Below are 26,455 nucleotides of genomic sequence, written 5' to 3'. Positions count from 1 at the left end.
CTCTAGGAGTCAGCTAGCCCTGGGAGGGGTGGTCTCCCCAGGTCAGCTAGGCCCCAGATGTCAGAGCATCAGAAACACAAGATAAATACAGCATGGAAGACAGTCTGGTAGGCAGAATAATGCCTTGCCCCCACATGTCCACACCCTGATCCCCAGAACCTGTGAATGTGCTACCTTTCATGGCAAAAAGGACTTTGCAGATGTGACTAAGTTAAGGATCTTAAAATGGGGGGATTACCTTGGATTATCTGTTGGGCCCAGTGTAACCACAAGGGTCCTTGTAGGAGGGAGACATGAGGGTCAGAGTCAGAGAGAGAAGATGTGAGGATGGAAACAGGTCAGAGAGGAGAGAAGACGCAACACTGCTGGCTTTGATGATGGAGGAAGGGGCCGCGAGCCAAGGAATGCAGGCAGCCTCTGGAAGCTGGAAAAGGCATGGAAGCCAGTTGTCCCCTAGAGCCTACAGAAAGGACCCAACCCTGAGGACCCATTTCAGACTAATGACCTCCAAAATTGTAAGAGAATATATGTGTGTTGCTTTATGCCACTGAGTCTGCGGTAACTTATACAGCAGCCATGGGAAGCTAATACAGATAGGGAGAAAGCCAGCGGCCCTGCAGGGTTGTTGTGAGGCTCAGGGCCCCTGTGGGAAAGAGCCTGGCTTGAGGAAAATGTCAGTAATGTGGTGATATTTCCCGTAGGCTCTGGAAAGGCTTCAAGGAGGTAGGGGACGTGGACACACACCCCAACGTTGCTCCGTGCCTTGCGGCTGCTCAATAAATCTCAGGCTCCCTGTCACTCCCCTTGCAGATCTGGGGTGTCTGCGGGAACCCCATCAGGGAAGGGTTCCAGGAGATCTGCCCTGGCCTGTGCGCTCTCCACTCTGCGGGCGCCTGGAGTCCCAGCCCCTGTCCCGTAGCAACAGCATGTGTGCTGGGGGTCATTTCCTGAATTTACCTCTGTGGGTGACATGTGTGGCCCTTAGAATCTTTGCCACATAAGGGTGGTGCCCTTTCCAGCTGCCATCTATTGTCCTTGCAAGCGGCTGCACTGTTGCTCCTTAATGGCAGGAGCCATTTGTCACATGACGTCTGTGTTCCCCCAAAGGCCCCATGCCATGCCTCCTCCAGGTGTACATTGACCTCTCTAGGACGGGGATGAGAGATGGTCTGAGTGGGAAGGTGCCAGACCCTGGCTGCCCCTCGCCAAGCTCCTGGAGGAAGCACAGCTGGGCCCCAGGCTGGCGATGAGCACGCATGCCGCTGTGTCTCCGCACACCCTCAGAAGGCTGTCCTCTCCGGCCTCTCACAGGGACGTTCGTCTCGGCCTTCACCGTGCTGTGCGGTGCCCGCACTGACCTCCCGGACAGGCACGTGTGCTGCGTCTTCTGGCTGAACATTGCGGCTGCCCTCATCCAGATCCTCACGGCCATCGTCATGGTGGGCTGGATCATGAGCATCTTCTGGGGCATGGACATGGTCATCCTCGCCAGTGAGTAGCCGCCAGTGCCATGCCTCTTTGTGGGGCTGGGGCTGGGCTGGGATGCGGGGAGCAGGGCTGGAGGAGGGATGGGGCCAGATGGTCTGGGCATTTGTGATCCCGCAGGGCGTGGGCACTTCACGGGGAGATCTGCGGGGCTGGGCCTGCCCCTCCCCTGAGGGCTCACCTGTGTCCTCCTCATTAGTGCCTACTGCCGACTGGCATATGGGACCCTCCCCACATGCCAGCACTGACGCCCGCAGGGAATCATGGGTGCAGACAGGCAGAGACCTGAGCCAGAGAGCGTGAACAAGGGAGGGAGGGAGCCCCTATCGGCTCAGACACATCAGGCATCACATTTGTCAAGGAAACAGGCCAGCTGACAACACTGTGTGGCCCACATGAGCTCGGGTCCCTTATGCCTCCAACGTGCAGTTTCCAGAAAGAAGAAAAAGGCCACTTCTTATTTGCCCACAGGAAACCCCATAACTGTGTTTTTACAGCCAGAACAGCATAATTTCTCCTTCTTTTAAGCTAAGCTCTTTGTTCATTATTCTTCCTCTCTGGTGTTGAGTGGACCTTCACCAATCATTTAACACCAACTCGATCCCGTTTTGTGAAAGGGCTTACCACTACAAAAACAAGTTTACCAAAGGCAACCTGATTAACATTTTTAAAATAACCTAGTGAAGTCTTAAAGCAGACACCTATTTGAAGTAGCCATGCACATCACCCTGGGCCCCCACGCGTGCTCCCTGTATTTTCACACGTTCCGTCCACCTCATCAGGCCGAGGTTCCTCACTATGAGGGACCACATCTCCTCAGGCTCTTTGTCCTTCTCTTCACACCCCACGCTCCTCATTGTGCCCCACCCAACAAAACCATTCATAGCTGGGATTGTGCCAGAAGTAAGCTGTGCCAGGTAAGGGCAGCAGAGGCAGAGGAGAAGCCCCGGGTTCAGGGAGCCCTAGAATGATCTAGCATGATCTCTAGCCAACTCAGCCTGAGTTCAGGATCCTGTGAGGTTCCAAGACCCAGGGCACACACAGTTGTCAGGGCCAGGCAAGGCCTCAGGTCTGTGACCAAGCAAGCCACTGGACCAGAGTAAGTACAGGGACCAGAGCTTGAGTGAGATCAGCAGAGCCGGTAGATTGGTCAGACAGGCTGCCTGGAAGCAGCTCCTTCAGCAGCAGAGGTCAGGGGAGGAAGTGAGTCAGCTGGACTGCCAGGGCATGCCAAAGTCAGAGCAACCCAGGCCGACGCTGGGAGATGGGCAACCAGAGAAGGGGGAGTCCCCAGTGCTGCCAGCCATCCTGCGAGTCCTGAGAAGCAGAGTCTGACAGTTTCCCGGAGGGGATTTGGCACTTCCCTCAGGGCCTGTGGGGTGGCCTGCGGGCTCCCGACGCTGTTCCCAGTTGGAACCTGGAAGGTGCATCTGCTCTCAGAAGCTTCCTTAGCTGCAGTCAGAGGGTAGGAAGCCTGCCCCATGTCCGCCCAGTATGAGCCTCGACCCCTCCTCCTGCTTCTTCTCCTCATCATGCCGAGTATCTGACCAGGCACTGGGCACTGTAGTGAGCAACCTTTCCATTATAGTGGAACACGCTTATGTCACAGGGTGGGTCTCAATAAATGCGTGCTGATGCCTCATCTGATCCCTAGAGCTTTCTGGTATGCTGGTCTGTGGTCGTCCTTGGTACCCATGAGCCACGGGGTCTGGATCTTAGAGGTAACTTGAAGAACTCCCCTTATCATGTCCTCGATGAGGAAACGGAGACCCCAAGAAGCGCAGATGGGGACCCAGTCTCTTCCACACTTTCCATCACCCTAGGCTGTGGACTTGGCCAGAAACCCCTCTTCTGTGGCTGATGTGGGGGCCATAACTGGGCTGCAGGACAATCAGGTGAGAGAAGCCCATCCTCACCCTTCCTGCCCACCCCCAAGCCTTCACTGTGGGCCAGAGTCAGCTTCCTGGGTGTCTGTACACCGGTTCTGGGATGCTGTCTTTGCATCAGACTTTTTAGAACACTGTTTGGGGGATGGACTTGAGGGCTGCACCAGAAAACCGGTCCCTCCTCACTGCCGCCCACTTACCCCCCTTGGCCCCCAGACTCAATCACCCATCTCAGCAAGGGGTGCCTGTGCACCTCTTCCAAAAAGTAAACCCAACCTCAAAGGATGAGTAATTGCTACTCTTGAGATGGTGCTGTGGGCTGGGATTGCTCTGAGCCACAATGGAGAGTGTGTGTCCCAGCGTGACGAGTTTGCAGGGAATAACCACCATGGACTTGTCTGTCCTAGTGGAGAGTTGGATAAGGGGCTGTTCCTTCTGGTGTCATGCCAGCCCCTTCCTGTAAAATGAAGGCAACTTTTCAGTTGTAACAATACAGAATGATTTTTCACACGGCATCATCTAGGGTGTCATCAACAATCTGAGCACCCAGAAAAACTCCTAGGAGGGAAATCAGAGAAATATAAATCAAAGTAGAAGTTAAAATCAGGAACTTAGAAGCATGCTGCTCCATTTATATTAATAATAACAAATAACAGTCTCTAACAACCTGTCTTGGTCATGGGTCAATAAATACCTGGTAGGTCTACAGTAGCCTCTTTCCACTGCCGTATCCATGGCAGACATTGCTAATCAATCCTGACACTTTCTGCTGGACAATCTTACATGTTCTCAACACTGGGCTTCAGGCAGTCACTACCAATGGATCCAAGATGTCAGCAAGATAAAACCTGTTTGGCATCCTCAGCCTGGGTCTATCCTAAAGCATTAGGTTTTATATATTTGGCTCCTGTCCATATAAAGGGTGAACCACATGGCTCAGACAGAGCTGGGCTGGGGCGGGGATGGGTCACTTCAGCATCTTTAGGTTGTCACAGTCAAACCTGTCCTGCAGCTGTCCCTCTCAGGTCCATCCAGAATTCATCTCAGGGCCAACATGGGTCGGGGGTGAGAAAAGAGTGAGGGGCAGGAGGTGAGCAGAAGAGCGGGCTTGGCTGAAATATGAAGGGAAGGGGAGGCACTGGCCAGAGCTGCTTGGCAGTGTCTCGCCGGGTGTGACCCCCGGGAGGGGAGGGCCCTGGCTGTGCGCTCCCGCAGGCAAACCCACACACATGATGGGGCTCACCGCTGCGCAGCGGCTGGTCCCTGTGAACACTGAGCCCTGCCCCGTTTCGTCTCCCAGGCGCCACCACGCGTCCTCCCTCTTTTTACGTTTCAGCCAGTCCCTCTGGCCTCTGTTTTCAGACTGTTTTCTCTTTTTCTTTTTCTTCTCTTCCTCATGCTGCCTCACATCCTTGTGTTGCTCTGAAGTTTCCCAAGGTGAGTCTGTTGGTGGATGCACGGGCCTCATGCCCGGCTGCCCAGGGCCTTCCCCTCCACTGCCCCTCACCCCCTGCACACAAACACCCCTTCCGCCAGTTGGTCAACAGGCTTTTATTTTTAGCTTTTTATTTTGGAAAATGTTTAAACATAAAAGTAGCGAGCCTAGTGTAATGTGTCCCTGAATACCCACAGCAGTTTCAACAATTATCAACTCATGGCCACTCTCTTTTCATCTGTTACTCTCTGCATCTTCCCCCATCCTCAGCACTGGATTATTAGCACCTAAAATTGATGAATAATCTGGTAAGTAAAGAGAGAAAACCAATTAAGCCCCCTGAAGCTTCTGTGCAGGCTAAGTTAACAGCTCATAGGTGGTAACCACTCAGCAAATTCCAGACTCATAATTTCATCCTTAAATATTTCAGTAGGTATCTTTTTTGAAAAAAAAGATAACTACAGGGGCAGGCCCGGTGGTGTAGTTGTTGGGTTTGTGTGCTCCGCTTCAGTGGCCCGGGGTTCGTGGGTTCTGATCCTGGGCGCAGACCTGTGCACCGCTTATCAAGCCGTGCTGCAGCGGCATGCCATATATAAAGTAGAGGAAGATGGGCGCAGATGTTAGCTTAGTAACAATCTTCCTCAGCAAAAAGAGAAGGATTGGCAACAGAGGTTAGCTCAGGGCCAATCTTCTTCACCAAAAAAACCCCACAAAACATAACCACAATACCCTTTCACCCCCAAATAAATTAGCAGCAATTCCTTAATATCAACAGTGGTTAATTTTTCCCAATGGCCTTGCCATTATGACAATGTTTTAAAGGCTCGAAGCCCCCAGGGACCTTTGCCTGTGTCACAGATATCCAGCTGATTGAACGCACACGCACGGTCACTCCCTTCTGTCTGCTGTCTTCCTCCTTCCTTCCTCCTCTCCATCCACACATACCAGATGCCCGTCACTTGGTGGAACCTGCCTGGCCCCTTCGCCCAGGGCTCTGCATTGGAAAATCATGCCAGGCCAGTTTGGGGCAGCTTTTGTGCAGTGGCTTCAGGGGTGTGGATCCAGAAGCCTGTTGATAACCTTCCAAACCCCACAGCAGATATCCTCCTCTCATATATCCCCATTAAACCCAAACTTACACAGTTCTCCATCCTTTTTTTTCCCATTGAAAAGCCAACATCCTTGGGAGAACTTGGACCCTGACTGTAGAGTCATTTATGCCTCTGTATGAACAAGGTCTCATGAGCATGTTCTAATCTGGGGGCACGTCCTGGAGAAATCCTGAAGGAAGTGGGTGTCTAACCATCTCTCCTTTGCTTCTTCCTTGCAGGCTACAAGGAGCAGGGCATCCCACAGCAGCTGTGAGCCCTCGGGAGCCCCTGAGAAGTCCAGGGTACCCGCGTGAGGGCCGCACCAGGCAGCGGCGGGCACAAGGACCTTCACATGTTCTCTTCTGCTGTTTCCTGGGTTTGGAGTGGAAAGTGGGGATTTTGAAAATATTATTTATTTTGAAAATGCATCTGCTTTTCTCGGCAGGCTCTGAGGGCTGCCAGCCCCTCCCCCTGCTCCAGAAAGCGCTGTCGGCGCAGGCACCCAGAACATCTCGAGCGGGGGTGGGGAGTGGGATGGAGACGGGGACACGGAAACGCTCCGACTTGCCCCCACCTTGTGTCACCCACTGCCCACTGCAAGGGCACACCGGAGCTGCCCAGGGGGCCCCGTCCGGGTGAGCAGGGCCTCACCGAGGGGCAGGACTGTGGTGGACACTTCCTCTGAGTCCCCAGCCCCTGCCAGAGTGGTCTGGGGCAGCACTAGGGCGGGAGTGAGGATGGACAGACTCCAGCCCGGCGTGGAAAGGCCTGCTGTGGCCTCCACCATGGCGGGGACAGATCCTCACGGGTGTCTCCTGGCCCTGCCCCCCCAATGCAGCCCCCACCTCCTCGCCACTGAAATCTCCGGGCCTGGGTGTGTTTTGACATTTATTTTCCTGGGAAGGAGGGCGGTGGCTCCATCCCTGGGGCAAAACCCCTGGCATGGCCAGATGTTCATAAATTACCCACCCAGGTCTGAGCAGGCACGGGCTGGCAGCCTTCCACATTGTACTTAACACCATTTCTGGCCCACAGTCCTTTTTCTGAAATCCTTGGGGCTGGATGGGCCTCTGAATTCAGAAATTTTGGATCTGAGAAAGAGAATAGGAGCCATTTATCCTCCATTTTCTAACCCCCCGACAGTGTGGAACAGCGCTCTGCCATCAAGCACATGACCATTTCTGCAGAGAAACATGAATAGTCAGACTAACTGGGATCAATAAAAGCTGTAAATAGCCTCACTTCAGTTCAGGTCAGATTTTGCCACTAAATAAGTTATGGAAGAAAACTTACCATTTGAGAGCTTTGGGATTTTAGAATTGCAGAGAAAAAAACTGTATGGGGTTGTGGACCTCTATCTGAAAATCCTTCTTGCAAACAGATGTGTTGGGGTGACGTTGTTGGCGTTACACGGGGGTTCCTCCCATTGCAAAGGGACCGGGGGCCCTTTAAGATGCCCCTGTGAGTGACTGTTCTAGAGTCAGAACCCAGCGGAGGGAGAAACCAACAAGTTGTCCAGGCTCCCGCGGGTCAAGTATCAACCTGAAATTAAGAGAAAAGAGATCCAAAATGGTGGCATTTAGATGTCTGTTTTCTTATCATTTTCATTCTAACACAGGAATCGCTAAAATGTGGGACTGGCCCAAAGCCAGGTTTCCGACCCCACTGGACTTTGTGCCACCGTGTGTGTCCCTCTCTGAGGGGCTTTTCCTGTCTGTCAGGGGCAGAGTCAGAATTTGGCCAGGGCCGGAGAAGTGACCTGTCTGGCCCTTTCCTCCCTGCTGGATGGGCATGCCTGGGGAGCCCGCAGCTGGACCGTGAGCCCCTTTGCTTGCATAATCTCTGTTTGTAAACCCCCCACCCGGGCCAGCAGCCCACCTACTCCATCCACTGGGCTTTCTCATCACAGTCCTGCCCGGATGCAGGCCTTGGGCTCCCTGGGGTCTGGACAGCTCCCTGGCATCCTCGGAGAAACAGAATCCCCTCCAGACACTCACCCACCTCTGGGCCCCACTCGGAGGCGAGTTCTCTGCTCCTGGCCTGATCCTACCCCGCCGTCCACCCCTTGGTTTTGGTGACCGTCTCGTCCCTCTTCCATCGCTGCCCGGGGCTGGTTGCACTTTTGAACACCTGGCAATGTCTCGATCTCCTCCCTCCTTCTTTCTTTCTGACCCAACCCAGGCCTTTGCTGCTTCTTTGATGTTTGGAAGCCTCTGTGTTTTCAAGGCGTGGGATCAGATCTGGCTTTCTCTGGAAGGCCAGAACCTCTCACTGTGTGAAGGCAGCATCCTCTAGGCCAAGAAGAGAGCAGGCTGACTGCCGGCCGCTCTCGAGGAAGCAGTGTCGAAGCACGGAGCCTCCCCTAGAATCAGATAAAACAGCTTCAGCTGAGGGAGATCACGGCCCAGCACCCCCGTCCCACAGCCCTTCACCCCAACAGCTCCCCGAGTTTGCCTGCCTCCCCAGAGTGATGACAGGCCTCAGGTGGGGGCTGCCCCAACCATCAAGAGCGGAGGATCTTCTTTTCCTGGCTTGGGCTGGGGGTGGCTGCTGAGGGGGTAGACGAGAGATGGCAATTTGTGTCGCATGTTTAGTGACACAATCCAGACACAGGTGGGATCCTCTTGAGTGGCAGGTGTCACCACGAGTCCTAGTGTGGGATGGCTTAATACAGGGGTTTGTGTGTGTGGAAGGACATCTCCCCTCCACCCACCCCCTGCCCCAGATCCCCCCACACCTGGGGGCTCCTCCTCCAAACTTGAGAAGACCTCAGCCTCGGGAGGAAACCTCTTTCCAGGTAACTGATATGTGGAAGAAACCGAGAGGACCCCTGCCTGTCTCCTGAACAATGAGTCTGTGAGGATTGCCACATGGGTGGAATCAGCTCAAAATAGCCTCCCTCTAAATTAGACGGTGGTCTCAGCATTATCATCTTCCTTAGATAAGGGCTGGGATACTACAAGTCGTCCGAGCTGGCCACTCAGGCTGTTAGATGGCCAGAGGTAATTTATTAAACACCAATCAGCTGAAAATCAGGATTCTCCTGCCAGCAAGTGCTTGATTGACACACGGCCCATTGGTGGCAGAGCTGGGCGTGCCTCGATGGGGCCACACAAGGTGATGGTCTGGAAGTCACAGGGCACGTGGCAGGTTCGGCCTGTCATCAGTCAGAATTCCCCAGGACCTTTCCTGGCCCGGGTGCTTGGGGCAGGGGTCACAGGCTCGCAGAGCACTCCGTGGTGAATGAGATACCCCGGGACCTAGTTATGACAGAGCGGGAGCCTGGAGAAAGAATGAGCCACCTGGCAGCCCGGGAGTGTCCTGTGGACAGTGGAGACTGTTGACCTGGATCTTAAGCTCTGAGGCTGATTTAGAGCCACAGATTTCAAGCCAGGAAGGCCAGGTTGGTGTGGGAGCGACAGAGGCATATGGCTCCTGGCTCTGATCGGGCCCCCCTCCTGCTGGCGGTGGTGCTGGGGGCTGGAGGCAGGATCGACCCTGCTGTGGCCCTCCCGTGGCCCCAGCCTGACAAGCAGCAGGCCTGGCCTTGGAGCCAGTCTCCAGCTGCACCTGAGGGGAGGGAAGGAAGGAGCACGGAGCCAGATGCCCTCCAGATGTTGGTCCCTTGCCCAGGCACGGTGTGGAGCATTTTATCTCCTACAATCCTTACCAACAACCTGGCGGGAGGGTATCAGTATGCTAGTTTTCAGAGGTCAGAACTGAGGCGCCAAGAGAGGAAGCCACGTGTCCCCTCATACGTGGCTCATAAGGGGTGGAGGTGACTCCACAGCCTGTCTCAAAGCCCTGCCCCCGAAGGGAAGGGGATGGCAAGGGGCCAAGAGAGGGTCCTCTGGGGGGCTTGGGCAGCTCAGAAGTAATAGGGTGACACAAAAAATCTCCTCAGAAAGAACCAGAAGGCCTCCCCCACCCCACAAGGCACCCTGTTGTCACCATCCCGGGCAACCCTCAAACCCACACTCCTCCAGGCAGGCCCAAAGCGGGGCCCTTACTGCAGTGTAGGAGAACAGTGGCTGGGGCTGGTATTAGGAGGTGCCCGGTCCTAATACGCAGGGCCAAGTCCTCACTGTCCCCCCCAGGGGCTCTGGTCACTCTGACCCCCCATGTCTCATAGGCGTGGCTGTGACTTCAGGCTCACCCAACACTGCGGGGCTGAGGAGCAGCTGGGGGATGCGTGCAGCTGGAAGTACAGAAAGGAGAGAAAGCCACATGGTCAGCGTGTGCCCTGGAGGGAAAACCAAACCAGACCCCAAACACTGAGCCCTGAGGCCAGCGCAAGGGGTGCCGACTCCCCAGGACCCCGAGAATGCTTTCCGAAAGCCTGGGGCTCCCCAGGAGGCAAGCGAGGGCAGAATCCACAGTGGTCCTTCTGGACCAACTCGGCTTTTTTAAATCCCCCCAAAACCCTAAAATGTTTTCTTTAGCGAACCCCCATCCCTACCCAGACGGGTGTTTGGGGAGTCGCTTCAGTTTGGCCTGGATCCAGCTCCGACCGTGGGAGAAAAGCTGGGGCCCCATCCTGCTCCCAGGACCCCCTCAGGCTTTAGTGACACTGGCTGTTTTTATCGTGTTAGTGATGCTGGCAAGGAAAGTGCATCTCGTAAACTGCTTGGGGCTGTATCATTTAAATGTAAATTCTCCGTTTGGTGGTTTCAGGCATTGTTTACTGTTATTATTACTCCCTCTTGCCTGTTTGGAGGGCTTTCAACAGAGGGATTGGAGGTGGATGTGCACTTTTAAAGCAGCTGTCCCTGCCCCCAGCTGCACTGACCCTCCCTAGAGACCTTGTATGAGAGGGAGCAAGTTTGAAGCCCTCACAGACCATCTGCTGACACACACTCCGTCACGGAACCCCGCATGAGGCTGAACAGAGACGATTTCCTTCCTCTCTCTGGTCCCGCGTGCTGGCCCCGCGCAGTCCTCACTAGAGGGGGCTCCCTGTTTTGCGTTTGTGCATTTAGCAAGCCCGCGGTGGGCACTGGTGGGGCCCAGCGGGTCCTGGGCGTGGCCCCGGAGAAACAGATCAGGGATGCTGCTCTCCTGGAGGGCAGCGGCCTCTCGCCACCCACCCTGCCCGTCCTCCCCATCCCTCCTCCGGTGAAATAGCAAGGTCAGCAGAGGTTGGAGAGCGGAGACCCGTTCTCCAAGGACCAGGGCCGGACCCTCTCCCTCTAGAGAGCTCTGTGTGTCTCGTAGGAGACTGAGGAGGGCGGGCTGTCCAGGGAAGGGAGGCTGAGAGCAGCCTGAGCAGGTGGGCGATGCTCGGGGTCCTGTATTTTTCACCAGTTGTCCTCCCGCTGGATTCTCGGAGCTTCAGAAAGTTCGCGGGCTCCCGGAGGCATGGAAACTCATGCCCAGACTCTCATGGAGCCTCCCTAAATCCCGCAAGGACATGAGAAGAACATGTCTGGTGACGGGTGGGGGAAGCCCTAACCAGAGTGACCCCAAATGCCCCCCAGGGCCTGGGGTGAGTTCCAGCCTCGGTGCTGCTTGTCTCTCCTGCTGCCTGCAGCCTCTGTGTAACCAGCTATAGGTTGGGAACAAGGAGGGGCCTGGGCAACCGTCATTTTCCCATTTCTGTCAGAGCAAAGGGCTGAGGACAGGCCCCATCCAGGCGAGGAAGAGGGGAGAGGCTGTTCTGCGCAGGCCCCGTGGACTCAGAGGCTGGGACTCTTTCTAGTGAAACAGAAACACTGGCCCCCCAATTCTACTCTCCCTCCTGAGCCTGTCACAGAGGGGGAGGCTGACCACACGGTCCCACTTGTGTGTGTCCTGAGTTTCCGGTACAACTTGCCTCTCGCTCTGGATTTAGCTATGAAGTCTCCATTCCAACCCCTCTCCCTCCCTGCCTGGACCTGCCAAAATGCCAACCACCTAGGCTGGTCCGGACTCCACGGTCCACTCTCGCTGTACTTCCCCCTCTGGTGGGCAGAAGCACAGACACACTCACACACACATGCGTGTGTACACAATTGCACACGTGCCTGTGCACACGCACTCTCTCACACATGCACACTCACACACATGCACACTCACAGCCCCTGTGACTGCTGGGTGAAGGCGGGACAGGGTCTGTCTGGGACTCAGATTGGGGATTGAACATCTCCAAAGGAGCCCGCACCCCCGTCTAGGAGTGTCTCATTCCAGCATGGGCTCTGGCTGGTGGCACTGTTAGCCCTCGTCACCCCCACCCTGGGCCTGGATGTGCCCACTGTCTGCTCTCTCTCCACACCCCTGGTCTCCCAGGCCTGTGGGCTCAGCTCCCCCACCCCACAAACCTGGTTGTGATCATCCCCCATGCCCTGGCTTGGCCTTCCGTGAGAGGGCGAGGTGGGTCTGCCCAGAGAAGGGAGGACAATGGCTCTTTCTGGGCTCTTGTAGGGCTGTCTTCTAAGGTCCTTTTCTGTCCGCACAACCCTCCCACCTGCCCCAGTACAGGAACCAGGGAGGAGAGAAGGGGGGCAGAGGTCATGTCCATCCCACTTTCTGGGTTAGTGCTTGACTGGGTGGCCTGAGCAGGGAGAGGGCCGTGGTGGATGGAACCAGCCTGGGCTCCCCTTGGGAACACTTGGCTGGCCCTGTTCACAGGCTAAGTTCCACGCTGTTGTACACGGTGCCAGTTTTTTTTCAAACAGCATACATAAAAACAAGACTGGTTCTGTGTGTGTCAGCTGACTTTATATATGGATGAGTGTTGTGTTGTGATTTGTGGTTTTTTGATTCCGTGATTGGCTTTCTTTGGGTCTCTCTTCTTTCCGTTAAATCAATCGCTGTACATTTCTTTGTTCTCCGACAAGACCCACTCTCTGATCTTCCAGGACTTTCTGGTCTCACTTCTATCCAGACCCATTGGGAGCCCACCCACCCCCAGGATCCAATCCAGCCAAGGGGGCTTTCCATAAAGGACTGGACCCTTCCTTGGTTCCAAGAGAGAAAGAAACTTTAATGTCTGGGACCTAGGGAAGCTTCCAGACTTGCCCTGGCCCAAAACTTGCAGCCTGGGGCCCAGGCCGGCCTGCAGCTTACTTTCCCGGAGCCCTAAGGACCAAGCCCCAAGACCTGCGGGCGTCTGCCGGGGTCTCCGCAGCGCCCTCTAGGCGCCGGGCAGGGTTCCAACTTCTGCGGAGTTCCGCCAGCTTTAAAATGCACAACTAAGCACCATTACTGTACATACAATGAAAAATACCATGGATGACAGTAAAAACCTGTGTACATATCTCCATGTACATATTTATATATATACACGTGCATTCCTACTATAAATATATAAAGCATGGCATTCTCTTTGGCATTCCATGGTTGTGTTTTTTTTAAATCCTGGGAATATGGCTTTGGAAACCTTTTCTTTTCCCTCTTTTTCTATGTAATAAACATTCATGTGACCTTTCTGGTGGCTTCTTGAATCTCTGTGTCCTCTCGTTTTCATAACTGGACAGATCTCTGACTGCTTCTTAAATGCCTTCCTCCCTCTCTCTCTGCAGCATCTGGGGTGAGTGTCCTTTCCATTATGAAGGCTGCCCTTCCCCAAGGGGGGCCTTGCCTTCTTTCAGACCTTCTTTTCCCGCATTCCCTTCTCCTGGGAGGCTTGTACAAGTTACTCCTCAAAGGCCCACATCTGTGGTCATCTGATCCCTTTGCACACTCAGTCGAGCATGGGGACCCAGACTGGGTTACCAAGAAGAAGAGTGCAGATGAAACTCATTTCCTTTTCTTGATTGCTAGACCGGTTGATGAGGGAGATGTGTGTGCTGAACATATTTGTCGCAGTCTCCTGTGTAAATGAGGAGCTGGGGAAGACTGGTTAGGAGAACTTATAACTAGCTGTTCAGCTATCACAAGGGACAGGTTGAACTGATGTTACCTGGGAGGGAATGGCGGGGCACAGTCCATGGCCCAGCCAACATTTTTTTTAGTAATTGGATGAAGACCTGGAGAGCTTATCAAATTTGTGGATGCAGGGAACTACATGTGTTCAGCAAACAAATCAGAATTCAAAAAGTTCTTGACAGGCAGAGGCAGTCTAACAAGGTGAAATCTAATAGTGTTAAACGAAAGGGCCATGCTGGGAATGAAGAAGGCTCCTTGCTTCCCCTCAGGCCCGGGGAGGGTTTGACAGGCAGCTCCGTGTTCCTCAGCGCTGTGATGTGGTTGACAGAACAGATGGTCTGATTCCAGATGCGTGAGGAGCAGCAGACTGGGCTCTGGAAGGAGGCCGCATCTCAGCACCGTGTTCAGTGTGGGGTGCTGCGGGAGGCGAGTCTCCAGGGGTCGCCCTGCTGCTCGCACCCCGAGGGAAAGGCCCCACCTCTTACCATTTCCTCTCGTCAGCCCGGGACCCTTGGGGACCGCCATCTTGGTCCTCGCATGGGGGTGTCCTGGCCTGTTAACTGAGAAATGCCGCCGTCTCAAGGGCCTCAATGCTGTCGTTGCCCAAAAGAGTGAATCCGCTTCAGAGCACCTTTTGGTGAGACTTCAGGCTCCACCGCAGTGACCCCTTCAAGGCCCCAGAAATGGCATCTGTGCCAAGGGTTGATTTTAGTGGCTGCTAAACCAAGACTCAAAGCTCAAGGCAGCATAATGACCCGAGGCACGTCAGGGTCGCCCAGACACCCCAGGGAGCATTTCTTGGTCATGCGCATCTTCCAAATATTTACTGTGCTCAGATTATGCCGGGAATGCTCTTGGCCAGAGGGTTCTTCCTGCAGAGTTGTTGCCTTCAAGGAAGCTGGTGGGAAGACACGTGGGAGACGACCTTAACACCACCCTTCAGCCCTGCCATCTGGAGGGAAGGAAGTCTCGGGGCACCGAGATCTCCTCTCCTCTCCCAGTCCCCATCCACTCATCCGCAGGAAGGGTGACGTGATTGAACCAGCCAGTGCCTCTCGTGGAGGGTAACAGTGTCCCCCACTGAGAAAATTCTCCTCAGATCCGGAGGGAAGGGGCTGTGACAAACACATAGGCATCTGCTCCCCAGAAATCCCTGCACCCGCAGACCCCAGGCTCTGAGAAAGGTCTATGCTTGCCTCTGGCAGGTCATAGGAAGGGGTGCGTGAGGCTGCACTGCGGGACAGGAGGTAGGTGGGGGCGGAAGGGTGTGGTTGGGTTTGTGGACGGGGTCCTGGATCCATTCTGCAGGTGCATGGCCTTCAGAGCAGGAGTGGGGCACAAACCTGGGGCACAGAGGGTCCTGGGAGCAAGAACGTAGCTAGGATTTGCAGTTGTTGCTAGTGAGAGATACTCAACTCGAATCAGTTTATGGAAAGGAGGAATGGAATGAAGGGAGGGAAGGACACAGGGAGGGAGGGAGGGAGAGAGGACTGCCAAGGAAGCAGTGGGCCTGGGCAGCTCCTCACGCAGGATGGTGCGTCCTGCCCATGTGGCTCCTCTCCCCCAGCCCCATGACCTGTCCCCCAACCCCCAGCTGGCCTGTGGCCTGTGAGGTGCTGGAATGGAAGACTGCCAAACTGGAAGATGGCCACCAGCTAGGTCACTGAGACCTTCTCACACAGTGACATAAACCAGGAGTTACTGAGACAGTCACTTGGCCGGTAGCAGGAGGAACGCCCCAAAAAAGAGGAGACAGAGCAATGGCTGGCCACGTGGATGGGGTATCCTTTCAGGGCTCAGGGGCAGCAGCACATCCTGGGCCCGGGGTGCCCTGGATACTTCCCATGCCCACCCACTGCCTGGCTTCTGTGAGACACACTGGTGCAGCTGCTCCTGTGGCCTGTGGCCCCGAGTGTCCTTGTGACAAACCTGGAGAGCTGAATGGCCCCTGGGTCAGTGGCTCCCCTTCCCACCGAGGTTGAGTTCAGGCCCCCAGAAGGGATCTGGCTCTGTGGAGTGTAATCAGAGGAGGAGGGGCCTGTGCTCGGAGCAGGAGCCTGCAGCTGTCTCTCCAGTCAGAGCTGTGGATATTTATATTTTCATCAAAAATAGCTATGTTTAAAAAAAAAACAACAAACTCTAGAAAGCAAAGGAACTTTTAAGACTAGGAATGTCATCGGTGGAGGAAATAAGCACTTCCAAACACTTGGAAGCTGTCCCCATCTCCTAAGGTTCCAGGCCAGGAGGAAAGCCTCTCAGAAATCAAGGGACAGAGGATTCACCTCCACTGTTGGCTTCTGGGGAAACTTGAAACATGTCCAAGGTCTTGTGAAGAAGCTGTGGTGGTAATGTACGGATTTTATTATGAAGAAATCAGTGTTGTTGCTCTGAGCATCCTGTCCCCCAGCATGGCGGTGTCCCCAGAGGCTGCACCTGCTCTCTCTCCCTGACTGGAATGCAGCCCTCCTCCCCACCCCCATTCAAGTCCTCCCTGGCTCCCCAGGCCCAGCTCAAGAATTGCGTCCACCAGGGTGAGACAAGACTGTGGTCTAGTGTGCTGTGACCGCGTGATTCTGGGGGAAGCTGTCAATCACAGAACCCACCTCCTCTCAGCCAGGCCCATAGCACGTCCCTCTTGCTGAGCTGAACTGCAACGATCAGGGTCTTTCCTGAGATCTTTATAACTGGAGTTATGGGAAAGCTATTTTTCCTCCTTTGTCCTGAGTCTACAGTTTGTAAGTCTGAAGCTACCTATGGCCAAGGTTTCCATCTCATGGAGACGTGAGGATCGAGCAAGGCACCAGCACATGGAGAAGAGCAGAGATGAGAGATGGGGGAGAATGTCTTATTCCCATCGCCCCCAAGGCCAGTACTAGCCTTGCCCATCCCACAGTTTACATGCACAAGCCACCTGCTCCTCTGTTTCTTTCTTCCTTCCATAAACTGGTTCAAGTCGAGCTTCTCCACTAATAACAAGAAAAAATCCCAACTAAATATTTGCTCCCCGAAGCCTCCTCTGACTCATTCTGTCTTCACTGTTCTCCCACCTAAGAACAATCTATTAAGCTGCCATCTATGGAGCTTCTACAACATGCCAGACACAGACTAGATCTTTGTGTACATCACACGTGCACACACACACACACGCACACGCCAGGCCTGGGCACACGTGTAATTTTTTGTTCCCAGGTGATGAGTGATGGATTGACACTTACATGTTACAAGTTTTCATCCCTTCCAGCCCTATCCTCCCAACTTCCGCTCTACCTGGCCCCTCCTGTCTCTAAGGACTGTAATGGAGAACAGTATTTAGAAGAAAAAATTGTAGGTAGGTACATGCACAGTGCTTTCAATTAAAACTTTTTTTCAATATAAAAAGTTCCAGGAAAGGTTAACATACATGCACAAACCCTTTCGTTTCCCATCAACCTGGTTATAAATGCGGACGCCCCAGGTGGATGCAGGGCCTTCTGGGCGCTTGGCAAGGCACCTGAGACACGCTGGGAGTTGCTAACTGGTTTGTGAGGGGCCAGTTAAAGAATAAGAAAGGGAGGCTGAAGTCTCAGTACCTAGGTCTAAGTCTCTCCTTTCTGAGTCCTCGTGAAAACTGAACCCAGAGGTTAGCGTTCCGTAGTCCTTGGGAATTTCCTCTTTGATTCTGGACCCTCAGCCCATGTCCTGCCATCCTGTGCCGCTAAATTCTCCACAAAGCAAGGCCTGTGGCCCATCGCTTCACAGAGGGAACCAGGTTTCTCAGACATGGAACCCTCCCCCAGATAGCACCAGCTCCTATAATATTTTTCTCTCCCTCGTGCCAACCCTGGCCCTGTTCCAGCCTCACTTTGTTGCATGGGAACGGTGGGATTAGAAGCAGTAAGTCGCTGACTGATATGAAGCACACCTGCATATGGGCCCCCTCTTCCCACCTCCCACCTTCTACCTAAAATGGAAAATATTTTATGCAAAGCGTCCTCTGTACCTAGTATAGAAGCAGGATTGGTTTCATTGGCTCCCTGCCCATCTGAGGTGTTGGTTGCTTAGCCATGCAAATAAGTACAAGCCAGCAGGCCTAGGGGCTCCAAGAATTTCATTTGGACCTGAAGGAAGAGAGCAAACATTTGGAAGACGATGAACAGCCAAACCTCAGGAAGGGGTGGTGACACTTTGGTGACCTGATGAGGATTTCCGAAATGTCTCGAAATTCCAGTGAGAGCATTTAACTTACAGGCTTTGTTCTCGCTTTGCTGTGAGACCCCAGAGGCGTTGTGAGACCCCCGTGGCCATATGGCAGCCCAGAGTTCTGGGGCCCCAGGTCATTTGGGGGTGGGTCTGGAAACGTATACGTGAGCCACACTTTGCAGAGCGGGGGAACGCTGTGTGTGTCGGGGACCACGGTGTAAGGAGAGAAGTCACTGTAGGTGGCTGGCTCAGCTTCTGCCTTGGCCTTAAGGTCTCAGCCCGCAGAAGGGCCTGGAGCCGGGAGAATTGGTCCGCCCTGCCCCAGGGAGGTGGCCTGCTCTGAGCGTGCAGTCAAGATCAAATCCTCTCTCCAGCTGACAGGAGCCTGGTTTTACGCGGTAGAGAAAGTCGAGACCATCCAGCTCAACGCTCGCCTCCTCAGACTGCTTTCCAGATCCACTTCCTGCCGATCATGCAGTTACTCCCTCCTCCTCAGGACCCAGGCAGCCTCTTCAGTTTTACAGGATTTGGTGCAATAAACTTGAGCTTTTCAATGTATCTTTTTTACTATAATAGCAATACATACTCCTTAAAACATTTTGGAAAATATTTAAAAATAATCAAAATAAAATCATATTTGTTGATTGCAAATTGCTTTCTAAATGTCAAGGAGCTCTTCGGTGGAATCATAAAATCTCAGAGTTGGGAGGGAGCTGGGAGGTCATGGTGCCCAACCTTCTATGTTTTCTATGAATCTCCTCCACAGTCTCCCAGTTAAGTGGTCATGAAGCTTCCACGTAAATTCCTCCAATGACCAGGGACTCACTATCTTATTCCTCTGTGGGACGGAAAGAATTGTTAGAGACATATTGATTGAGTTATAACCTACTTCCCTGTAACTTCCACCCTTCGGTCCCAGTGGCTCTCTCTGGAACTAAAGAATAAGATGAGAGTGCTATTATGAAGATTTGTTCACTTCTCTTGGGTATATACCTAGAGTGGAATTGCTGGGTCATATGGTAACTCTATGTTTAACCTGTTGAGGACCTGTCAGACTGATTTCCAAAGTGCACCATTTTACATTCCCACCAGCAGTGTATGAGGGTTCTAATTTCTCTGCATCCTAGCCAACACATTGAATTGTCTTGGCACTCTTGTCAAAAATCAATTGGCCAGGGCCAGCCCGGTGGCATAGCGGTTAAGTGCGCGCACTCTGCTTTGGTGGCCCAGGGTTCGAAGGTTTGGATCCCAGGCAGGCACCGATGCACCGCTTGTCAAGCCGTGCTGTGGCAGCGTCCCATATAAAGTAGAGGAAGATGGGTATGGATGTTAGCCCAGGGCCAATCTTCCTCAGCAAAAAGAGGAGGATTGGCATCGGATGTTAGCTCAGGGCTAATCTTCCTCACAAAAAAAAAAAAAAAATCACTTGGCCGTAAATGTGTGTGTTTATTTCTGGACTCTCAATTCTATTTCTTGGTCTATATGTATATCACTATGGCAGTACCACACTGTCTGGATTACTGTAGCTTTGTAGAAAGTTTTGAAATCAGGAAGTGTGAGTCCTCCAACTTTGTTCTTCTTTTTTCAAGATTGTCTTGGCTAGTCTGGGTCCCTTCATTTCCATATAAATCTTACAATAAGCTTGTCAATTTCTGCAAAGAATCCAGCTGGGATTTTGATAGGGATTGTGTTGGATTTGTAGATCAGTTTGGGATGTATTGACGTCTTAACAATATTAAGTTTTCCAATCAATGAACATGGGATGTCTCTCCATTTATTTAGGTCTTCTTTAATTTTTTCAATAATGTTATGTAGTTTTCAGAGGATAAGTTTTGCACTTCTTTTGTTAAATTTATTCCTATTTAATTCTTTTCGATGCTATTGTAAATTGAATTGTTTTCTTAAGTTTATTTTCAGATTGTTCTTTGCAAGTGTGTAGAAATACAATTGAATTTTGTATATTGATCTTGAATCCTTCAATCTTGCTGAACTCATTTATTAGTTCAAATAGATTGTTTAGTGGATTCCTTAGTGTCTTCTATTTACAAGATCATGCCATCTGTGAATAGAGATATTTCTCCTTTTTCCTTTCCAATATGGAAGGTATTTCTTTGTGAGGGAGGTCTGCTAGCAACAGATTTTCTTTTCTTTGTAACTGAGGATGTCTTTATTTCACCTTGATTTCTCAAAAATAGTTTTGCTGGATATAGGATTCTGGGTTGACAGTTTTTTTCTTCCTTTCATCTCTTTGAATATCTCATATCACTGCCTCTGGCCTCCATTGCTTCTGATGAGAAGTCAGCTCTGGTTTTATGAAGTTCCCTCATACGTGACAAGTCATTTTTCTCTAGCTGCTTTCAAAATTTTCTCTTTGTCTTTGTCTGTCTTCCAGCGTTTTTACTACGAGATATCTGGGTGTGAGTCTCTTTGTGTTTCTACTACTTAGAGTTTGTTGAGCTTTTTGGATATGTAGTTTAGTGTTTTTCATCAAGCTTTGGAAGTTGCAGCCATATATCTTCAAATGTTTTTTGTCTGCTTCTTTCTCTCTCCTCTCCTTCTGGTACTCTCATCACTATATGTTGGTGCACTTAACGGTGTCCCAAATTTCCCAGTCTGACCCAGCCCTGAGCCCCTGGCCCCCTACAGAAGCACAGGTCTTGGAAACTAAAGCCTGAACAGATCCCCAAATCACAAATCTCTAATGCATTTCTCCAAAGATGCTGGGTGTTTTGTGGCACAAGACATGGGTGAATCACAGTGCCCACCTCCAGCAGCCAGAGGTGCTGCACACCCCCTGGGCCTCAGCAGGGTGGGAGGAGGGCCTGGCAGAAGACTCCAGGTGGCTTCTAGGAGAATGTTGAGGAGCATCTCTCATTCTGTTTTATGGGGTCCAATAAAATTCCCACTTGTGAGCCTGGCCCTTCACCTTTAAGGGGCAGTCTGCCCAGCCCTCAGCCAGCATTCAGCAAAACCAGGCCCCCAGCACCTTGCCCTGGACCCCTCCTCTGCTTCTTGAGCCCACACTGTTGAAAATGTTACTTACTCTTTGGTCAGTTCCCTGGATACTGACCTCCCACTTCCCTGGAGACCTAGGTCACACTTGTTCGCTCCTATCACACCTGGGGCCACCAGCTGGCTGGTCTCCAGCACAGGCTCTCAGGGGTGGTTCCTGGGGTTCTCCAGTCTGGAACAGGATTCATAGGCCTGGGCTGTGGGCTTCAGAGGGCACCATCCACAGGAAATCCGATGGAATCATACCCTTGGGGCTGTGTGAGGGGGGCCCTGCTGGATTCCAGGGCTTCTGTCCTGCTTGGAAGGTGCAGGGGGTTCCCTCCTTTGTGGTCCTATGAGCCTGAGGATATCCCCATACCATAGAGAGGGAAACTGAAGCTCAAGACCACACAGCTCAGACTGGAGGTCCACCCTCTACACCACATCACTATACAGTTCTTCTTGTGCTGGCCAGGGAAGTGAGACGGCTCATGAACTTGGGTGGATGACAGTCAGGCGGCTTCCCCGTGACCCCCCAGTCTTCCCTCACCTTCCCATTAGCCCAGCCAGTGTCCTCAGGGGCCACCTGCAGCACCATCTGCTCCACACAGAAACACTGAGTGGTCCTCAGCTCCTCGAGTGACCCCTTCATACGACTGGCAGTGAGAAAAAGGCAGAAACGTTCGGATACGGTTACGTTCAATCTCATTAAAAAAAAAAAAAGCTAGACAAAAAAACCCAGGTTATTCATCTAACCTTCTTCAAGAGAATCTGTTGATCTACCAAGGACAGCTGTGCTGCTGTTGAGGATGAGAGAGGCTACTGCTTCTGAGTGGAACTTTATTTGAAAAGAGGAAAACAAAATAAGATTGCCGTACAGTGGTTAAAACACATTTGGCTATATAGCCTGTGACAAATTGTGCCGCACTAAAGATTTATTTAATTTATTAACTTTTTCATAAAGGGAGTACCTAAGCAGGGTATAAAACTCAAAGTAACAAAAGGACACACTGGGGCGGGAAGTACGCCCCCCTCCCACCCAACGCCACCCACAGCTCCCTTCCCCAGAAGCAAGTAATAATAACAAATACATACGGTTATCAACCTAGCTGTTTTCCAATTAACAATATATTCGGGAGCGTGTTTCTTCTCATCACTGGCAGAGCTGGTCCATTCTTTGTAACAGCTGCATTAGAATGGACGTTTTTATCTGGTCCCCATCGTGACATGTAGGGCGTTTGCAATCTTGCTGTCCTGGAAGGAATATCCTTGTACCAACGTCATTTGACATATGGGCTCTGGTAACTGTAAACACACACCTAGATAGTTTTGCTGGGTCAGCAGGTATGTGCTTTAAAAAGTTGGCATGTTTATCGCCAAGTTGTCCCCTATAAAAGTAGCATTGCTTTTTAATGAGCTGCTTTATTTATGAGTTGATATATTATTCATTACCGATCCTTATTTCATATAGTTTTAGCATTGACAAATAGTTCAATTTTCCTTTATAAACAGATTTTTCCAAGGATTGGGCGTTCCACAAGCAGCAAGTCGCTGCCCCTGCCCAAACCCAGACAGCTGTTGTGATGCTGACAAGGGCTGTGTTGGGGCTCCTGGGGGTCCTGAGGTCTCGCCTGTCCACTGAGGAACACGAGTCTAGGTGGGCCTTCTAAGTTTTATTCTTCCATTCATATAGCTAATATTTATCAGGCCACCTTTATCAGGGCCTGGGCTGGAGCCAAGGACACCGGGATGACCACAAATATGACCCTCCCACAGTTAAACGAACATTCACAGCAGTGTGCGATGAATACCCAAAGGGCAGGGCTTAGGGGTCCCGAAGGGGGCACCCACCTCTGCTGGGAGGGCTACGGACGATTTGGTCCCAAAGGTAGTGACAAAAACAAAACACACACACACGTACATATTTCTGATGATCAAAGCAAATTATGCTTGTTGGGAAAATTTCGAATAAACAGAAAACTGCAAGGAAAGAAAGAAAAACCACTGGTGGTTCCATCACTCAAAAAACCACTGTTAATAATTTGATGTTTTTCTTTTAACTCTATAAATATCAGGACTAAATTGCAATATAGTCTGAACTCTGTTTTTGTCATGTGGCGTGATCTCGTGAGTGTTCTCCCTCTCTGGCCTCCCTGGGCAAGCCTGCACTTCTACCCCGACGACTCTAGAAGTGTAGTTTCCCGCCCAGGCCTTGCTCTGGAACTCCAGGCCCGCGCGTCCCGCTGCCCCTGGACGTCTCCTTGTGGACGTCCCACAGGTGCCCCTAACTCAACGTGTCTGAACTAAACTTACTGCCTTCCCCCCCTTGCCCACCCCCAATCCTGCTTCCCCTCCTATCTGTCCCCCTCGGGAGTGCAGCCACCCTGCCCCTGTCATCCAGCCGGTCACTCTCCAGCATCCCAGGCCCAGCCCTCCCATAGCCACACGTCGAGGGGCACCTGCACCCCTTCTCTCTCATCTCTGCAGCCCACGGCCTCCATATCATTTCACAACCCCAGCACTTCTCCAGCTTATCCTTACCTCCTAACAAGTCTCCCCACGTCATCGCCCCCTCTGAGCCACAGGCAGCCAGAGCTCTCCCACCACGTGCTAATGTGACCTCGTCACGCCCTGGCATCAGAGGCTCCAAGGGCAGCCGCTTGTCATCGGGAGAAAGTCCACGCGCCTCACCGTGGCACACCAGGCCTGTGATGGGGCCCTGCCCGCTCCACCAGCCCCACCCTGGCCTGCCCCACACAGCCCCTCTGCTCCGGCCACCTGGAGCGACTGCAGGCCCAGCATCCTTGCGTCTGCCTCTGCGGCTTTGCAATTCTGTTCCCTCCACCCTCCAACCTTTCTGGATAATTCATACTCAGCCTCTAAACTGACCTTAGCTGGCACTTCCTCTGCAAAGCCTCTCTCAAGTGGCCGTCCTGTCCCTCTCCTAGGTGAGGCGCCCCCCTCTGTGCCCCCTTGGAGCCCCATGTTTACCCCAACATGGCACTCCTCACAGCGCATTGCACATGCCTGCTTACCTGTCCACCGCTAGGCCATGCCTTACACCTGGGTTTAAATCTTCGTTCTGGTATTTATCAGCGGTGCAACCTTGGTCAAATTACTTAACCTCTCTGAGCACTAGTTTCCTAATTTATACAACACGGGTAACAACACTAGCAGAACCTACCTCAGCTGGTTGTCGGAAGGATGAAAGGAGGTAATGTGTGTACAGTGCTCACCACCATCCCCCCGCACACAGTGAGCCCCCCATAACGTCGGTCGTTGGTGATTCGTCCATCATTGCCATGGCCACTGTGTGCTTGTCAAGCCAAATGTGTAGGTAGGCTGGGAGACGCCATGAAAGAAAGGGAAATTTCTTTTCCCCAGGGCATTCCTGGTGGGGGGCAAGAGAGGAGGCTGAGCATTGCCGAGCATCGCTGAGCATCTGGGCTTCGGAACCTGTGAAGTTAAACCAACTCTAGGACCCATCATCCTTTCCTCCAGGTACTTTGTAATGCACATGGCCGTCCAGAAGGGGGCAGCGTCCTCTGGCGAGGACCTCACGACTGTAGCAGCCTCTGCAAGCAGCTGTGTGGATTTCACGCCAGCACAGGTTCTCAGAAAGCATGACTAAAATTGGGCATTTTTTCCTATTCAAATGAAACAGGGCTGCTGTCGACAGCAAAAAGATGCTGTTTGTCCGTAATTTGCAGAAACTATTTTTAAAATAACCCAAATACGCGTTGTCACATTGAAAACCGTAGACATTGGCCTTGCACTTTTTCTGCCCCAAAACTGCTTTACTCATTCAGGGGTTTGGAAGGCTCAGGCTGGAAAGCAGAGTTGGAGACAGTCCGTGATGTTAGTTAGCAACAGGGGGCACTGTTAGGACTGAATTCTGTGTCCCCCCAAAATTCATATGTGGATGCCCTAACCGCCCCCCGAAAGCCACTGTATTTAGAGATGGGGCCTGTGACTTTTTTTTTTTTTTAACCAAAAGAAATCTTTATTCTCCAGCAGGTACACACACATGCCCCATCCCTGGTCCTCAGCGCCACACTCATCAGCATTCACTCCTCAGCAGCATATCTCCCTTTTTCTGACATACACATGGGAGAGCCCCAAGACCAAGATCTTTCTTCAAATACAAGTGGTCTCACACTCAGTTACTTCATAGATCCTTTAGAAATCAGGATTTCTGTGTTTCTTGTACGGCCATTAGACAGAGGCCCAGCACTGAGCTGTGTCTGTGGGAAGGCAGTCAGAGGCCGGTGGCCTCCCCGCCTTGGGTGAGATGGCTCGATAAAGGTTAAGTGGGGTTATGGGGGGGGCCCTAATCCCAGAGGGCTGGTGCTCTTATCAGAAGAGGAAGAGACTCCAGAGCTCTCTCTCTCTCTCTCGGCCATGTGAGGATGCAGTGAGATGACGGCCATCTGCAAGCCAAGAAGAGAGCCCTCACCAGAAACCAACCCCGCCAGACCTTGATCTGGGACTTCCAGCCTCCAGAACTGTGAGAAGATAACTTTCTGCCGTGGAAGCCACCCAGTCTGTGGCGTCTTGTTATGGCGGCCGGAATAGACTGAAACAGGCACCTTTCAAGGAAAGCACTTCCCTTCTTATGTTATTACCGTGGTTAGCGTTAGAGCGAACTAGTTATTTTCTTGTTAAAAAAAAAATAACTCAAGCCCTCACGTCTTGCTCAAGTGTGAAATCTCGTTCCTCGCTCTGCATTTTCCATTCCCTTCCTCTCTTCTCTGTTGAATCTGCCAGCTCAGGCCAGCGCACAGAGCACTAAATGCCAGCAGCGGGCCACAAGCCGTCACAGCAAAGAGAGAAGAACGACTTGCACGCTGTCTTTTGGTGCTTTCAAGAACTAGGATGCGTTTTCTGCTTCTCAGTGGAAGGGCATGTGAGCCAGCTGTGAGCTGGCAAGTAGACTTGGCTCTGCACAGTCTACTGGGGGGCGGGGGTGGGATGGGGGAGCAATCCGTGAACCGAATGTCTGTGTGTCACAGTGCTCTGGGGGAAGAGAGGGCTGCGTGGGCTGCACTTCCCCACAGGGTCACACAGAGCAAAGAACAAACAGTACCTCTGAGAGAACAGGGTCCCCATGCCACCCCAACTCCCCCAGGCTGTCTGGAGACCGGGGCGGCACTGTCGGTCGTGGAGGCTGGAGCCAAGGCCTGGGCTCTGCAGCTCAGCTCCCACCCCCAGGAGAGGGCCATGCTTGGGATCAGCATTCCCAGGGCCTGGTCAGGTTTATAGTCACCAAAACCAGGACTCGAGGCTTGACACAGGCTGTCCCAGCAATCGTGTGATGCAGCCTGGTGCTGGGACAAACCCTGCTGCTCGGGAGACTCAGTCATGCGGGGTCATGGAAAGATCTTGAGCTTTAGTTCAAAGCCTGGGTCTGTTGCTTACTAGCTGTGTGATCTTTGATAAGTTACTCAACCTCTTTGTGCCTCTGCTTTCTTACATACAAAATGAGGTTAACCAAGCTCATCTCATGGAATTTTTATAAGGATGAAACTACTTAGCCTTAGGTC

At 52.4% G+C, this 26,455-nt stretch overlaps 1 protein-coding gene across 1 annotated transcript in view; it reads left to right on the top strand.

Annotated features, from left to right (window-relative positions):
- The window catches only part of STUM (stum, mechanosensory transduction mediator homolog), a 54,045-nt gene extending 46,584 nt beyond the window's left edge, over positions 1-7,461 (top strand). The window contains exons 2-3 of the mRNA XM_058533918.1: positions 1,312-1,491; positions 6,137-7,461. Of these exons, the coding sequence (XP_058389901.1) occupies positions 1,312-1,491; positions 6,137-6,171 (215 nt within the window). The 3' untranslated portion in view covers positions 6,172-7,461. The remainder of the gene's footprint in view (positions 1-1,311; positions 1,492-6,136) is intronic.
- Positions 7,462-26,455: the final 18,994 nt, after the last annotated feature.

The sequence above is a fragment of the Diceros bicornis genome, chromosome 38 (assembly GCF_020826845.1).
Source record: "Diceros bicornis minor isolate mBicDic1 chromosome 38, mDicBic1.mat.cur, whole genome shotgun sequence".
Classification (NCBI taxonomy): Eukaryota; Metazoa; Chordata; class Mammalia; order Perissodactyla; family Rhinocerotidae; genus Diceros; species Diceros bicornis.
Note: the sequence above shows the minus strand (reverse complement) of the source record. Positions and strands in the feature narration are given on the sequence as shown.